At 41.2% G+C, this 15,957-nt stretch overlaps 3 protein-coding genes across 3 annotated transcripts; 2 read left to right on the top strand and 1 right to left on the bottom strand.

Annotated features, from left to right (window-relative positions):
- Positions 1-4,182: 4,182 nt before the first annotated feature.
- Positions 4,183-6,027, top strand: EAE98_000884 (uncharacterized protein; the record flags this gene model as incomplete). Its single annotated transcript, XM_038948501.1, has 2 exons — positions 4,183-4,675; positions 4,727-6,027. The coding sequence occupies 2 exons, from the start codon at positions 4,183-4,185 to the stop codon at positions 6,025-6,027; spliced, it is 1,794 nt and encodes a 597-aa protein (XP_038814767.1).
- A 1,867-nt stretch (positions 6,028-7,894) lies between these two features.
- EAE98_000883 (uncharacterized protein) lies at positions 7,895-12,143 on the top strand (the record flags this gene model as incomplete). Its single annotated transcript, XM_038948500.1, has 6 exons — positions 7,895-8,165; positions 8,240-8,362; positions 8,415-9,614; positions 9,667-11,571; positions 11,625-11,828; positions 11,878-12,143. 6 exons carry the CDS (start codon positions 7,895-7,897, stop codon positions 12,141-12,143), a joined length of 3,969 nt encoding a protein of 1,322 aa, XP_038814766.1.
- Positions 12,144-13,579: 1,436 nt separating this feature from the next.
- Positions 13,580-14,260, bottom strand: EAE98_000882 (uncharacterized protein; the record flags this gene model as incomplete). Its single annotated transcript, XM_038948499.1, has 2 exons — positions 13,580-13,796; positions 13,878-14,260. The coding sequence occupies 2 exons, from the start codon at positions 14,258-14,260 to the stop codon at positions 13,580-13,582; spliced, it is 600 nt and encodes a 199-aa protein (XP_038814765.1).
- Between the last annotated feature and the right edge of the window lie 1,697 nt (positions 14,261-15,957).

Here is a 15,957-nt window from a genome sequence, read left to right as displayed (position 1 = left end):
GATTTTATATTTGGGAAACAATGGATTACAAACTTTCTTTGAAGGAATTTAGAGATTAGAACTAAAAGACAAGTTAGGATCGATTCAGTACATATCAAAGATGTAATTATCAATACTATTAGTCAATAATTCCCAAAATTGGATTTGCTCTCAATTTGTTATATTAAGCCTCAATACTAGTATAATATAAATAAAGCAAGCATACAAGAAGGCTAGGGACTAAATGAACTAATTCTAAAAAGCTTAAAACATCGTTTTATTCAGAAAAAGGAGTTTAGTTCTAAAGTTTGGATATCATTTATAGAATACATCTCAACTATGGGAAAAGCTCTTGATCCCCTTATTATATTGAAGGGAAAATCAGTATAACAACAATGATTTCCGATTGATTTAAAGTTCTATAAAGGGTGGCATTTTATTGCTACAGATAATAGATAAACTACAAATGATACTATCCTAGAATGGCTTAAAAAGGTCTTTATACCTTAGACAGCCCCTTCCTTACCGAATAAGCTAAGACTTCTTATATTGAATGGGTATGGAAGTTATGAAACTACTGAATTTATGTATAAATGCTTTAAGCACAATATATATCTCTTATTCCTTCCACTACATACATTACACATCCTATAATCTCTTGATTTATCTGTATTCTCACCTCTCAAAAGAGTATACAGGTATTACCTCAATAAATTAGCCTCTTTATCGGATTCTGGAGTAGTTGGAAAGACTAATTTCCTTATATACTATTAGAAAGTATGATTAGATAATTTAATAGAATATAATATACTATCTGGATAGAAAGCTTTAGGTTTATAGCTTCTAAATTACACTAAGCCTATTATATCCAGATTGTTATTTAAGAATAGTAATAAAAAAGTTACAAATCAGAATTTATATTTTGATAATAATCCTATACATCAATAGAATAGAGAGTTTGTAATTTCAACTTTTAAAATGCTTCGAAAAGCTAGTGATTTAAGATTATATTTGTATATGTTTTTTTGAAACGAAAAAACCAATCTTTATACTTGCTATTAGCTTTTTAGAAAAATTATTAAAAGATTTGATATTAAGGATTATGAAATTCTATAATCTGAGTATCGAATAAAGTAATTGGAATATCAATTGAAGTAAATTGTTTCTAAAAAGAAATATAAGATAAAAACTAATCCAAATTCAAAATTTTCTAAGATTAAAGAAATTAGGGAGATGCAAATTACAATAAGAGATTGTGAAATTGATATGAAAGATGTTAATAATGATAATGAAAATATAGCCTCAAGTATTTATTATAATGTCAAGTAGTTGTTGAATAAATAATGTTTTAAAACTATATAATATGAATTTTTAAGGTGGCCCAAAAGAGAGGTGGCCCGAAAGTGGGGTATCCGACTTAACTGTTCGCTCCACACTTATCATGAAATTTGCAACTCCGCTACAACAGAGGCGTCATTCATGATAGTTTTCAAGAAGCTCACTGTGCTATCTGCGCGAATTTGGATGCCATTTTTTAAACTTTAAACAAAAACATACATGAATGCATTCTTCAGGGTAGAGATACCGATGTGAATAATGTTTCAGATGCCGCAAGAAGATCGTTGTGCCGATATGCCGGAAACATTTGTACTTAGCTGGACTATATGATCAAATGCTCATTATGATAATAGTGTGATACAGTTTTTTGATGCTCTTTGACGATGGAGGGAGCGTTTCGTTCCCTTCCCCTAGTGAAGGAAAAAAAATGATGAGAAAAAAGTAGAAAATGAAAGGAAACGCATTCTGGAACAATATATACAGTACATACTATAATATAGTTTAGTCGCATACTGAATCAGATTGTATATTTGTATTGCGCAATGTAGTCCTATATAGAGTATTAGTGCTGTACAATTACATCATTTTGAGGCTCTTGATATCAGAGGAGAGAGGGCTATCCCGCAACTTTCTCCTGGCGAATCAAAGAGGTAATGAATAAAAGAAGAGAAGAGAAAGAGAGAGGGGAGATGATGCTACAGATATGCTGTAAATCAACGTATGCGACGCGCATTAGAATGGCCCAAAAGCGTCAGTCTTTGTGCTCACATACTCTATACCCTATTGCGTGAAGGAAGTGATTGACTGACCCAAATATCGTAGGTAGACTCTGAGTATTCAAGTACCTTGATTGTCCGATTCATTGTGGAAAATGAAATGATGTGTGTTCGACACTTCGAAGTGACCGGATTCCCCATCTTTGACCGAACTTGGTCTAGAGATCCAATAAGGACCTTGCCAAACCAACAATATCATTCAATAATCAATCCGTAAACGTAATATTTCGACCCACACGAAATTGAGTTATTTCCGACGTTGTGGTTTGATTTGGATTCTATCCATGTAGGTATGCTTCCCCTGCTTATCATCCTGATAGACATATTGAATCTAGTTCAGTTTCAGGGATTCTTAATTCATGGATGCCATGCGACAAAATGGGGTCGATTAAGAACAAACTGTTGTCCAAAATCTCCGCTGTGATAGGATTTGACAGTCTTTACGAGTGTAATTGCGAGCTCAAGCCCAAGTGCAAGTGCAACTTCGTATCTACTTTCCATTGACTGAGAATGAAGTATCCTTCAGAAAGAGATTGAAAGATTGAGTCAAGTTCAGAGACCGCTGTACTTCCCGAAAAGCTGATGTTGTCGAAGTTTTCGGTCCTTGGTCTCGAGAAAGATTGGAGAGTCCGTTAATCCCTCACTTGGCACATGATAATATGAGGTCACACATCTAAGCGGTGATAAGGCCGATTGGATAAGTAAATGCAAAGGCAAGGGCAAGAAACAAGGGTTGATGACTTGGATGCATCTGGCATCCAAGTGTTTGTTCCGCTACTGCGAGTAACGAGAGTGAGCTCATGTAGGTTAATGTAACTACCTCGAGACTACCTACCTAGGCAAGAGGTAGCTGATGGGCTGAAATGCGTACCGCGGAATGAGAAAAAGAATTGATCACGTGTCAGAGTAAGATTTGTCGAATAACCATGAGCTCACGTTCCCTCCAATCACGAATCTTCAATTTTCACAACGATGCCATTCACGGACATGAACCTTTGTTACATGAAACCCATCAATATTCGAGACCCAGCAAAAGATGCCTGCCTGTACTCGTCGCCTGCTTCTGTGCCACCGGAGGATTCTGTCGTTAGGTTAGGCAGAAGTCAATATCACAGATAGCACGCTGCTGATTGTATCGTTTGCTTCCATTCGTTGATTCGGTCCCATCACTATCTTCTCATTAGATTATTAGAGATACCACAGGCCGCGATTAGCCATTCAAGCCATCATGTAGGTGTGAGTATCGATGTCCTCAATATTCTCGATACTCTATCACTATCAAGTTCAAATCAGATACAGTCAGATCTTAGAGGCCGCTCTTGCCTGACTTTTGCTGCATCGAAATGCTCGGTGCTTACAGCGTTGCACTCATGAATTGTCATGGTAAGTCATTGCGACATGCCAAGCACATGCGATCGGTAGTCGGAAGTTAGGACAAGCTTTTCCAAGCCTTTTCTACAAGTTACAGATAACTGTTTGGCTGGCGCGCAGAAAAGAACGAAACATAAGATGACCAGGTCGAAGGAAGGGTAACTGGTGATATCAGCATTCAGTTTGATGAGACTTATCTCCTGTTAGAAGCCACCGCCTTGAATAGGAAGGTGTGCATGCCGCCATGCTTTGACCCCGGAAAGTATTATCAACATGATAAACTATTGGCTACTTTCCGAAGCTTTCAAACTTTATTTACGAAATTGTGTCAAATCATCAAGGTTTGGCGAACTTCATCAATCATTCTAGAAAGCGAGTCATCCAATAGTAATTCATCGCGATCGCAATTCTTGGCCTCTCTTCAAACCCTTGAGTATTATGGTCCTTATCGTTGGTGGAATACTTACTGGTTGCATCGAATGCAGTAATAATATAGTTGATACTTGTCTGCATGATCATCATGTTAGCGACTTGAAGAAGGTGTGAACGAAACGCCACTTCTACCCCTCCCATGCATGTTTTTCGATTGAGTTATTTGATATTTATATACTCTCTCTTCCCGTCACAATGAGCTATTTCATGTTCATTCATTATTTTTATTTTACAGCAAGCCTTGGAGACTATCCCCTTGACTTGATCTTCCCATATATTGCCCAGCATGACTACACCCATGGCAAATCTCGCCTTGGAAGGTGGTGATCCGCGAGATCCTCATCATCCCGTAACAGGTGATGCGAAGGCCACGGAACTGGCGTTGCCTTCAATACACGACCCCAGTATTACTTTTGAAGAATATGTATACTGGGCCGAAATCACTCGTGCTGAGGAGAAAATTGCAAATGAGAAGTTTGTTGCGGCTCAAGGACCGAGAAGTTTGAAATCCACGATCACAAATCGATTCTCCAAGGGAAAGGGCGCAAAAGATTCATTTGACACCCCACCCACAACAACCTTAGCTTCAAATGAAAAGGACGGTCTCGACGAGAAGTCTGTTGTTCCCGGTAGATCAGTACAATCCGCTGTCTCAGAGACTGAGTGGAAGACCGCGAGTCGTGCTGTCCGTACCGCTGGTTGGTCAGGTGTCTTTTATCTCATCACAACTGATATTCTTGGACCTTTCAGTGTTCCTTGGGCCTTTGCTCAAATGGGCTGTAAGTAGATCAAATATTCAAACATCAAGAACAGTACTAACACAACTACAGACGGACCGGGAATTGCTCTCTACACTGTATTCGGAGGATTTGCTTTATATTCCGGCTGGCAAATTTTCAATATCTTTCTTGCCCTTGACTCGGATAAATATCCTGCAAAGTCGTTTGCTGACCTATTCTTCCGTGTTTTTGGTACTTGGGCTCGTCATGGTATCAATGTCGCCCAGTGTGTCCAACTGCTATTCACTGTATCTATCCTTATTCTCTCCAACGGTCAATCCATTTCACAAATCGCCAAAGGAAATCTATGCTTTATTGTTTGTCTGATAGTTTTCATGGCTGCTGGTATGATCTTAGGACAAATTCGTACGCTTCAAAGATTCGGCTGGCTCGCAAACTTCGCAGTTTGGATCAACGTCCTGATCATTTTCATCTGTATGGGTGTCGTAGCCAACTCGCCTCCTAATTATGCTACAGTTCAAGCTAGCTTCGGAGATACGTTCACGGGACCTGTCAAAAAATTTGGCGGTATTCCCCCAAGTGGCGAAGCAACCGGAGGCGACGGGTTTACGGGCTCTCTTAATGGATTGAATCAAGCTGTCTACTCATACGGTGGTGCTATGCTATTCGTTGCTTTCCTCGCCGAAATGCGTCATCCCATGGATTTCTGGAAGGGTCTTATCTGTGCTGATCTATTCATCTACTTTGTGTACATGTTCTTTGGTATCTTCGTTTATTCTTACCAAGGTCAATATTCGTACAATCCTGTCATCCAAGGTCTCTCGCCCTACAACTGGCAAACCGCAGCAAACATCATGAATCTGATCACTGGTCTCATTGCCGCCGTACTCTACGGTAACATTGGTATTAAAGTGGCATACATTGAAGTTTTCCAAGGTCTTCTCAAGGCACCACCTTTGACCACAAAATTTGGTAAAATTCTCTGGATTGCAATGGTGCCTCTATACTGGGTAATCGCTTTCGTTGTCTGCGCTGCAATCCCTCAATTCTCTTACATTTCTGGTCTCGTGGGTGCGCTATTTATCCTCCAATTCACATACACATTTCCCGCTATTCTCGGGTTTGGATATCAGATCCAAAAAGATGCTATGCTTCCAGGAGAAGAGTCATTTGATCCTTCAACTGGAACGTATAACTATATTGATAGAGGTGTCAAGAGATGGATTAGAGGATTCAAGGTCAATTGGTTGTTCAACATCTTCAACCTCATTTACTTCCTTGGGGCTTTGACAACCGCGGCGTTAGGTATATATACTAGTTGTCTTGGCTTGATGAGTGCTTTTGATGGGGCTAGTGCCGCAACTAGTTTTGGTTGCACGCCACCTGTTTAGATGCGTGGAATCTATGATTAAAGAATAGAGTCGGTGGTTGGAGTTGCGCGGGTGGATTACCATGAAGCGGGAAAGGATGGTGGAATCAAGACGTGTGACGCCGAAGTGCGGAAAGGAGATTTAAAGTGTCTTTGAGAGGCATTGAGTCATGTTCATGTTGCAAAAGCAATTCTTCGGAGACAAATGATGTTGGTCGTATGAAGATCTAGTGGAGCTAGGTACTATTGTTTAGTCCTACCATCACATTTTAATATTAATTTTGCTGTATGATAATTCAGCGCAGTATGTTTGAATTCATCTCAGCATTCTGATTTATTTCAATGTTCAACTACAGGTCAACATTCCAATTCATCTCAGTATACCAATGCATTTCAATGTTCGAATCCAGTTCAATATTCTAGTCCAGCTCAATATTTGAATTCGTTTCAATGTCTGAGTTTATTTCTACAATCTAATTCATTTCAGCATTCGAATTCAATATTAGTGTTTTATTCCATTTTAAAATTCAAACTCATTCCAGTATTTGAAGTCTTTTCAATTTCTTGAAAATCAAGAAGTTTCGATTCAATCTACGAGAGATTTGATCATACACCATTCAACTCGATCGAAATTTACCCTCTGCTTGTGATTATTCAAGAGTATGGTGAGTGGTTCCATGAGATGTGCATCATGAGTATCATGGTAATGCCACCATTGTATCTTTACCTAGGTAGCTAGGGTAGACAATACTTCTGTTCAAAGCCTCCTTCAGAGTCCTTCTACACTCCCACTCCCACTTTGTTATCCACTTTTTTATCCCCATCCTTAAGGGAGGCTACTCCACTTCTTCTCACTAAATAGAAACTAAATTTCCCCGTCAAAGTCCCACTATTTGGATGATCTACTCCACATTGCAAACCTTATGTTCACTGTTCACTGTTCACTGTTCACCATTCCCATCTTCAGACTCCAAACTTCAGACTCCAAACTTCAGACTTCAAACCGCAGTATCACTACATAGTCGAGCATGCAAGTAAGAGAGGAGCGAGTGGGGAAATAGAGTGAGGTACGAGATGATGTTAATGACTAGTTTATTTATAATATGGTATTGTTCTGGGGGAAGGAGATGAGGGAGGACATTCAGAAATGGAAGAGATTATTTATTACACATGAAAACTATAAACAAGAAGCAAACTGGATTATAGACTGATAATTGTAAGCTCAAAAAGCATCAAAGATGAGTCTTAGTATATACAAATCACATGACGAAATATTGACGAATCCGGCTTAGTGGATTATTCGAGAATCAACACATTATATCGATATCTTCGTCCACGAGATTTCCTTTCCTCCTTAGGCGTTACCAAAATTCAACTTTCTCACTTCCCTCCTCTTCGTTTTATTATTATTATCTCTATTCTTATCATGTCCATCTTTCAATCAATCGCTATTGTATTTACTGACCGAGTCTACGGTAGAATCGTAGTTAATAGTGAAAAGCCCCAAACTATTTAGGGGAACTATCACGCACGCCTCCTACAATGGTTCTACAATTATGAGGCAGTAATTTTATACATAGCAACGAGTTCACTTTCATTCGAATATGTTTGAACTCACTCATCATGATTCTCAAGCTCTCAGCTTTGCTAGTATTTTGAAAGTCACTTTTGGCGTGCCTTTAAAATCAAATATCCTATCTGGAGCTTCCCTAGTTCCTTGTTCTGATTTGAATCAAAAATAAAACACAGTCGTCGCCTTGCTTTCTCCCCACAAACTTCTCACAAAGTTCACAAAATTCAAGTTCGACACACTTGATTTCTTCTCATCCATTACCTCCACAATTAAAAGAGCTGCTATCTGCATCTTCTTCTTGATTTGGCAATCAAAAATGTCGTATTCTACCGAGGCGCGCTTCGATGCCGTCAATGTACAAGGCCCTGGCGTAATTGACGATGAAATCAGTGAGCCGATTGAGATCGAGAATTCCGTTCACGTCGAGATTCTTACTAAGAAAGAAGAACTTACCGAACGCGTAGTTGCCGCCGAGAACGAAGAACCCATCGAAAAAAAGGAAGTAGTTGCCATTAAGCCCGGGGAGCCTAAAGAGAAGGTCCGAATCGATCCAATTACGCAAATATTTACTGAGATTGTAGTATGGAGTAAGTCAATAATCCTTTCTTTTCAACATTCATTTTCTTTTTGCAAAACTCATGCTGACAATGTTTCGATCTAGCTATGTACAATGAGATGGCCGTCGGCGATCTTGCTCGGTGTAATCTCAAGGGATACGACGCGCTAGGCTCTGCGTCACAAACTCTGCAATTGCGAGTTGGTGAACCAAGCGTTCTCTCAAGCCGTAAGTTTCCTCATTGAAATTATTTTGATTTTGCTGACTTATAATTTTTTAGTCGTGTTCCTCCAAAATGTCGATACCTCGAAGAACCCAGGTAGTCCTGGTTTTACACTTCGTACATCCATTCCGATGACGGCAATCAAAGGATACAACTTCAGAGTTGCAGACAAGAAAAATATGTCTGACGCCATGGCCAAGGCTTTACCAAATGACTGGCACTACAAAGGCTACGGCGTCGTCTCATTCGAGGCTGAATACGTTCATCTGAGCGCGTTCGCAGACGAAATTCCTGTAACTCTGGTTCCCAATGCTGCAGAAGAGCTCAAGAATTATGTGAGACGCGTTCAATCTGCTACCAACACACCTCTTCATTACTTCGAGTTCATTGTCAGATCCAAGTATGTTAGGGACATGCACTTTCTGAAGCGTGTGCATGCTGCGTGGGAGAGAGACAACGAGTCAAATCCGTACCACAAATGGATCAGAAACAGTCCTCACCATCATCAGTTGGGACTTGGAAATCTGTTTGCTCCTGGTGACCGACCACCTTTCACAAAAGCCGGCTTGGTTTTGTCACAAGATGATTTCTGGCAGTCAAAGCTTCAATACCAAGTGCATTTGACTTATGCTCAAACCATTGAGAATGCTTTCGAAGTCGCAACTGTGGCTGCTTGGCAGAATGCAATCCTCAATGCATCTATCACCGACGTACCCGGCTCTTGCAATCTCAAAGACAACGAGAATGATAATGACTTGCCGAAGTTGTACTCATTGACCATGACAATTCAAAACATGGAGGTCGATATGCCGAGCATTGGTGAATTATATAATATCACACTTTTAGACTTCAAGCCACCACCATGTCCTGATGCCGACGTTGAAGTTGATGACGAATCTGGTGATGAGGACATCGATTCGGAAGACGATTGTGGCGACTACTCTAAGCCTAGGAAATCCAACAAGGAAAATCATGCTGAGAACAAAGAGAATCGTGAAGAAATGGCAGAAGAGCAAGCAAGAGTATGGCGTGGACAAGTTGTCTCAGTTTTCGATGGGTTGGTTGAGATTATCATCACCAGACCTTCCGATCCTAGATGGAAGGGATCAAAGAGCTTGAAGCCACGAGTCAATACCGTAATTCCAACACACAGTCATCGCTTCGGATATGCATCTCGTTACAAGGAAGAACTCGAATCTGCAGCCAAGCATCGAGTAAAGATGGTACCTCAGCTATCGTCCAGGGTTTACAAGGACTGTAAGTTTTCCCTTGTTGAATCTGGAAAATCACACTGATGAATTAATTGTAGTAATCAACGGCATTCAAGCATTCTGTACTGTTGAGCACACACCTGAACTTATCTCCAGCGAAGTTCATGCACATTTGTGTGAAGTGTTAGTAACTAGACGACGCAGAACTCCTTTTCATGGGAAGAAGTTGAAACGAGACATCTTTGGACCGAATTACAAAGACTTTCTTACCCACATGAGTAGTGCTCAAAAAGCCGCTTTTGATAAGCTTGAGATCGTGGATGGATTGGTCGTTATCAACGGATTTATTGCATCTGGTAAAACTATGTCTGCAGTATGTGTTTCGGTTTGCGCCGTCAATAACACTAGCTCCCAACGAAAGCAATGTGTATTGGCAATCTCTGAGACAAACAGCGCAGTCGATTCATTGGCTCAAGAGTTTTATCAATTTATTTCAAATCCCAAAGAACCAAGTGAAGGTCGACAACATTTAATTATTCGTTTGCTTCCCCTAGAAGGAGAAATGAATACTGTCAAGACACGCTTGATACCCAAGCAAAATAATATCAACTTCTTGGCAGACGACGCACTGTTTGCTGGATTTCTTGGTGAAGTCGAAGCAAATCTTTACGGATATGGTCAAACAGTTGAAGCTGCTCGCATTCAAGGGGATAAGCGAAAGACAGCGAAGATAAAGACGTTGAATTTGACCCTTGAACAAGCCATGTGGAGAGAGCTCATCAACAGCGTGAATGACGGAGATACAGACTCCAACAAACTTCTGTTACTCTTACGTCGAATTCATCAATCAAAGCTTGAGTTCAAGGAGAAGGCTACCCTGAAAGATCTGCTTCAACGCTTGTGTTTATTGACTATCAGCAAGGCTGATGTTATTGTCTGCACTATCGCAATGGCTATCAGACCCGATATTGCCAAAATTCTGGGAAAGCAAGTAACACATATCTTGATGGGTGACGGTGGGAAGACTGGATCCAGTTACCTCATTGCAATCGTAGCAAAATATCCGAAACTTGACTTTTTGATAGTCGAGGGCGACAAATGTCAACAGACACCATATACCAGAACCCACTTGAATCCTGAATTCCCCAACCCATTCTCCCGCGTCCTCAAAGAATCCGCCTTGGGAATTGCCATGCAACTAACTTCACATGATGCTTGCTTAGTCCATCAGAGACGTATGTGGACCCAAGATATTTGTGTCTTCTTATCTGGGCACTATTATGCAGGAAAGCTCAGAGATGGCAATGAGAAGAAGAAGAAGCCTGTTGAGTTTATGCTTTGCCATGAATTCATAAATGACACTCTGAAGGTCCAAACCAACGGTAATTTTGTCATGTTTCACATGGAGAGTCGAGATACTATTCAGAAAGTCGGTACTTCACCCACAAATCAACACCACCAAATGACCGCTCTTGATATCATCAAAAAGTTGATTGTTGCTGTTGATGCTAACAAATTGGGAGTTGACAAGAAGCGTTTCAACATTGAGTACCTGAGTCCATACAAGGCTCAAGTACATGAGATGAACGTTCTTATCAAGAAACTCGGAGACAATCGAGTCAACGCAAGCACCTTCAAGACTGTTCAAGGTATTGGAAGAAATGTGGTCATTGTAGACTTCACGGGTTCAAATCGCTTGACTGATTTTGCAGATGACACGAGGGATACCTTGGTCGCTTTGTCCCGTCACAAGCACGCTCTTTTTGTGATTTGCAACAGCAAATCTACATTTCCTGATTCTTACGCCGACAATGCTAGAGAGGCAATTCAACTCAAGGGTGTCGGACGCAACATCTGCTCTCTTGCCGAGTTTGCACAAGGATTGAACGCACTCATCGAGATCCCAGCACCAGAAGTTGGAAATTGTTTCAAATGCAACGGTGTTGGACACAAGGCAAATGAATGTACAGTAAACACCACTTTCGTTTCCAAGTGCCGCAATTGTAAGTTTTCACTCACTACACGCTTTATATTCAATATTAATTCGTCTATTCAGGTAACGGAACTCATGATTACGATCACTGCCCGGGTGAATCTACTGGTCTAAACAACGTTGTCTGTAGGAGATGCCATCAAATTGGTCACAAGGCAGTCAAGTGCGAAGCCCCTTGGTGTCAGAAGTGCCGTGTTATCGGACATGACAAGGAAGGTTGTCCCCAAAAGTTATGTGTCAAGTGCAAGGCAACTGATCATTGGTTCGGTGAGAAATGCCCCTGCTATGTGGTCAGATACTGTGCTACATGTGGTAGTAAGGATCACACGGAGCGAAAATGTCGTCAAGACAAGACCAAAACCACTTTGTCAAAGCAGACAGGTCAATGATACTATCAAGGTCAGCATTGAGCTTGATGCACTCTACCATGATGCAGATCTTGAAGGTAGAGAGGAAGCTGTCGAATGTGCAGCTGTTGGTGAAGAAATAGATGACAGCGAAGCTAACGATAATACCCGAGCTAGCGAGGCCAATGGTAGAGGTTGGAGCAATGGAGATGACAATGGTGGCGAGCAATCCTGACACAGGCTCTGGATGGTAGAATCTGATCTCGGATGTTTCATCAAAGACAGTTTAGAATTTCAATTTGCTATGTTCCATAGAGAATCGAAGCACCAACTCTCACTCTAGATAGCTAGTTTAGCAGTTTCAATTGAAAAATTCATCTTTTATACTCTGCAAACCATATTTGATGACGTATCCGAGAATAAAACCCCAATTATACAATGGCATGTTTCTAATTTCTATCCAAGATAGAAGGACGAACGATGTGTAAGTATCGGATGATACACTCAGCCCTCCACAAGTACTGTAGGATGCTTAAGTGTTTACAGTTTCATTCCAGCCTAACATCTAGTTATTATCAATACTAAATATGTATATAACTTTCCCCTAGTGTAAAATAACCACATACTATCCATTAGCATTAGAAATGCAAATCCCTTCCCACCCCACCTCACCCCCACATTTACCTCTTCCTCTACCTCCCTCTCCCTCTCCCTCTCCCTCTCCCTCTCCCCTAAATCACCTCCTCAACTCCTCATACAATTGACCAACGATCCCCAAACCCGCAGCATCAACACCCCAGCACCAAGCTTTCCACCCCTCCACCCATCCCCCCAACTGCCAGTACCAAAGTCTCAATCGTCACCTAGGCATGCATACCTCAACATTCAATATTTAACATGAAATATAGCTAAACCATTGACACGGCAACGAATCCATCGCACTTATCATTCAAATCATATCTAATACAGTGCACAATAGTGATAGCTGTAAGAAAGCCCATTTGCTCTGCTCTGTTCATGAATTCCATTGTGGGGAAGAAGTACTTACTTCTTTTCCCAATATCAGGGTATTAGCAACAATAGAGGGAGCGCAAGCCTTTTCGGAGGTATAAAGAGCTATTATAAAAATGATGTATAGCTAGCTGCACGATTGAATGATGTAATATTGAGTTTTAAATTAGAAATTGCGGGAATGAGAAAAAAGTAATGTGAAATGCATTCGGGATGTTTGGCTACAGGAAATCCTTCAGCTTGTGTGTTGGAAGAAAGCATAGTTGGAATGAAGAATTTTGGTGCAAGATGACCCCAGGCATGGTTAGGTATTCGAGCTGGACATAAGAAATAACATCGTATGAGTGAAGTAAGTTTCACCGCATTCAGTAGACTACTACCGAGTCTAGACCCATGGATCTTGTGGCATTTGAGAAGTGGTACCCCAGAAAACATTCCGACTTAATTTATGATTGTTAATATGCTCCATTTATTGACGTCTAAAAGATATCAATCTGCTATTTTTTGACCTCTCCTCCAGTAAGCGAGTCAGTCGTTTTTCAGCTAGACAGCTTCCCGCCCTTCCACTTCCCACTCCCCAGTCTCCTGACCTCGGACCTTCTAGCTGCGCTTCGTCCTCCACCCTATCGTCATATTTTGCCAATATCTATCTGCCTCAATTTATACTTTTCTCCAATCAGTCATACATCTTCCCACACATCCTAGTCCCGCAACATCCACAACCTTCTCATGCCAACTGAGCAACACACTCATTGAAGACCCGCTACTTTCATTCTGTGCTCCTGGTCTTCCACCTCCAATTTGTGAGAAGCCACCGGTGCTTTGAGGTGTAAGTTTACTCGAGCTTGCATTTGCCTTGGATGCCATGCCCTTATATCTACCATCAAATCAAATCATTAGCACATTCTCCTAAAGAGTTTCAACTCCGCATCAATAGAAAATCAAGGATGACACGCACAAATATTTCATCAAACAATCTAATGCATCTCCACCCCCCTCACTAGCCATAACCCTTTTTAACAATGGCGTCATCTCGCTCGCCTTGATACTCTGCAACACTTCCATCACAGTACCCAAATGCACCTCCTTCACCGAATCACTACTTCCATACGGAGCATTTTCGAGCGCGCCCCGAAGAGCACCCTCTGCATCTCCTCCGCGAAGCAATTGGCGTACCTGCTGAGCTAGATTACGGATATCGGCATCGGAGACAGGGGGAAACTGGGCGGAGAGAGTGGAGATATCGAAGTTGGTGGAGGAATCGGGATCGAGAGCGTCGATGTTGATGGTGCGCCAGTTGTCGGAGAGAGTGGCGTTGGATACTTGCTGGATGATAGACATGGCGGAGGGATTGACGAAGGAGTATGCGAATGGGCTTGTGGTTGAAGTAGCGGGGTTGTGAGTTTGGAGTGAGTTGGCGGATTGAAGAGTTGTCGATTCCGCTAGTTGATGCTTTTGTAAGCTGTAGAGTGCAGATGAATTTCCTTTTATTAATTTCACTCTTCAGATTCGTGAGTCTTGAATCGTGGTTGAGTGATTCTTGTTGTAGTGAGTGTTGATTTCAATATACCATCAATGGATGGATGACAACGGTAAGCTCCTGAAGCCTCGCTGTAATTACATAACCTTCGCATCGCTGTTCTACGGTAACCTCTTGGACACACCATTTCCCATCTACGTTCAAATCTTCAAACCATAAACGCATTTCTACCCCCTTCATCCTTCTCTGCATATTCCAGAATCGTGTTCGTTCGTTTGTCCCTATCATCCCATCTACCTATTTATCCGCTGCAGATCTCATCACATTATTATTTAAACCCAGATCGTTATCGCACAGAGACGCATACCTACATGCTCCATACATATATATCACATCACACGTAAGATTTCTATCTGACTTATTATAATACCCAAGGCGGTACTTGCATTCCGTCCACTTCCAAGAGAAAGTAAAAATGTATATTTGGAATTTTACCAATATATTGATTGTAGGGGAGGGACATCTTTGCGAGGAGGGCATGATCGTATGATCGTATCTCGAAACCTTTGCTTTTGCATTTATTGTTTGTACTCACTTGCTTTTTTTCAAGGACAAACATTATATATCTCTTGATTCGGGAGAGCTGACTCGGATACGGGAAAGTTTGTTTGTCTGAGTTTCATGAACCCTTCCCGATGAAATGTGATGTATTACTTTTGGTTTAAGAGTAGTTCTAGACTTGTGTAGATCGATATGGGGAGATGAGAAAGAGTACTTGTTTTAGTGATCTTACTCTTCGCTCATTTGGTTACGTAGCTTCTGAGATCGATATCGAAGTTGGCACATGTCAATGTCATTAAGCAGAATTGGGAGAGGACAGTCAATGTCATTAAGCAGAATTGGGAGAGGACAGTCAATGTCATTAAGCAGAACTGGGAGAGGACAAACTCCAAGTATTAAAGTGGTGATTGTGATTACTAAAGTTTAATTATAAAGGACCCTAAAGCCAAAGTGTGCTCGATTGCTCTTCTGAACTTCTTGCGGAGATATCTCTTGTACAGTTCTAGGTTGGGTATATGGGTTCCACCTCCACATCCCTCGCTCGTCGATCAGGAACCAGTCCGTGAAAGCAGGATGGAGAGAGCGGAGACCAATCTATCTCTCATGACAAACAAAACAAGTCGCTGCGCAGGTACAAGCAATAGAAGTGCAAAAGCTTTGAAAGAATAGTATAGAATACAAGATAATAGTGTAAGTCTTTCTTCCAAGATACAAAGCATACAAGTCCCACCAGTTCATCAAAATTCCAAAATATTCCCATCGTGTACAAAATTCCCACGAGGCGTGCCCAATCCGCGAGGAAGATAGCAACAGACCCTTTCTTTCCAAAAACAAGTGTAACGCACCAAACGACCCAAGGAAATGGAAATAGTACAACCAGCAAGTCTATATGCAAACCCTCGCAGAAATACCAAAGACAAAACACACAGGAGTGCTCCTAACCAACCAAACATTTTTAATATCCCGAGCGATTCCCAATTTTTTGTCCGAACCATTT

This window comes from Botrytis deweyae (assembly GCF_014898535.1).
Source record: "Botrytis deweyae strain B1 chromosome Unknown BDEW_002, whole genome shotgun sequence".
Classification (NCBI taxonomy): Eukaryota; Fungi; Ascomycota; class Leotiomycetes; order Helotiales; family Sclerotiniaceae; genus Botrytis; species Botrytis deweyae.
Note: the sequence above shows the minus strand (reverse complement) of the source record. Positions and strands in the feature narration are given on the sequence as shown.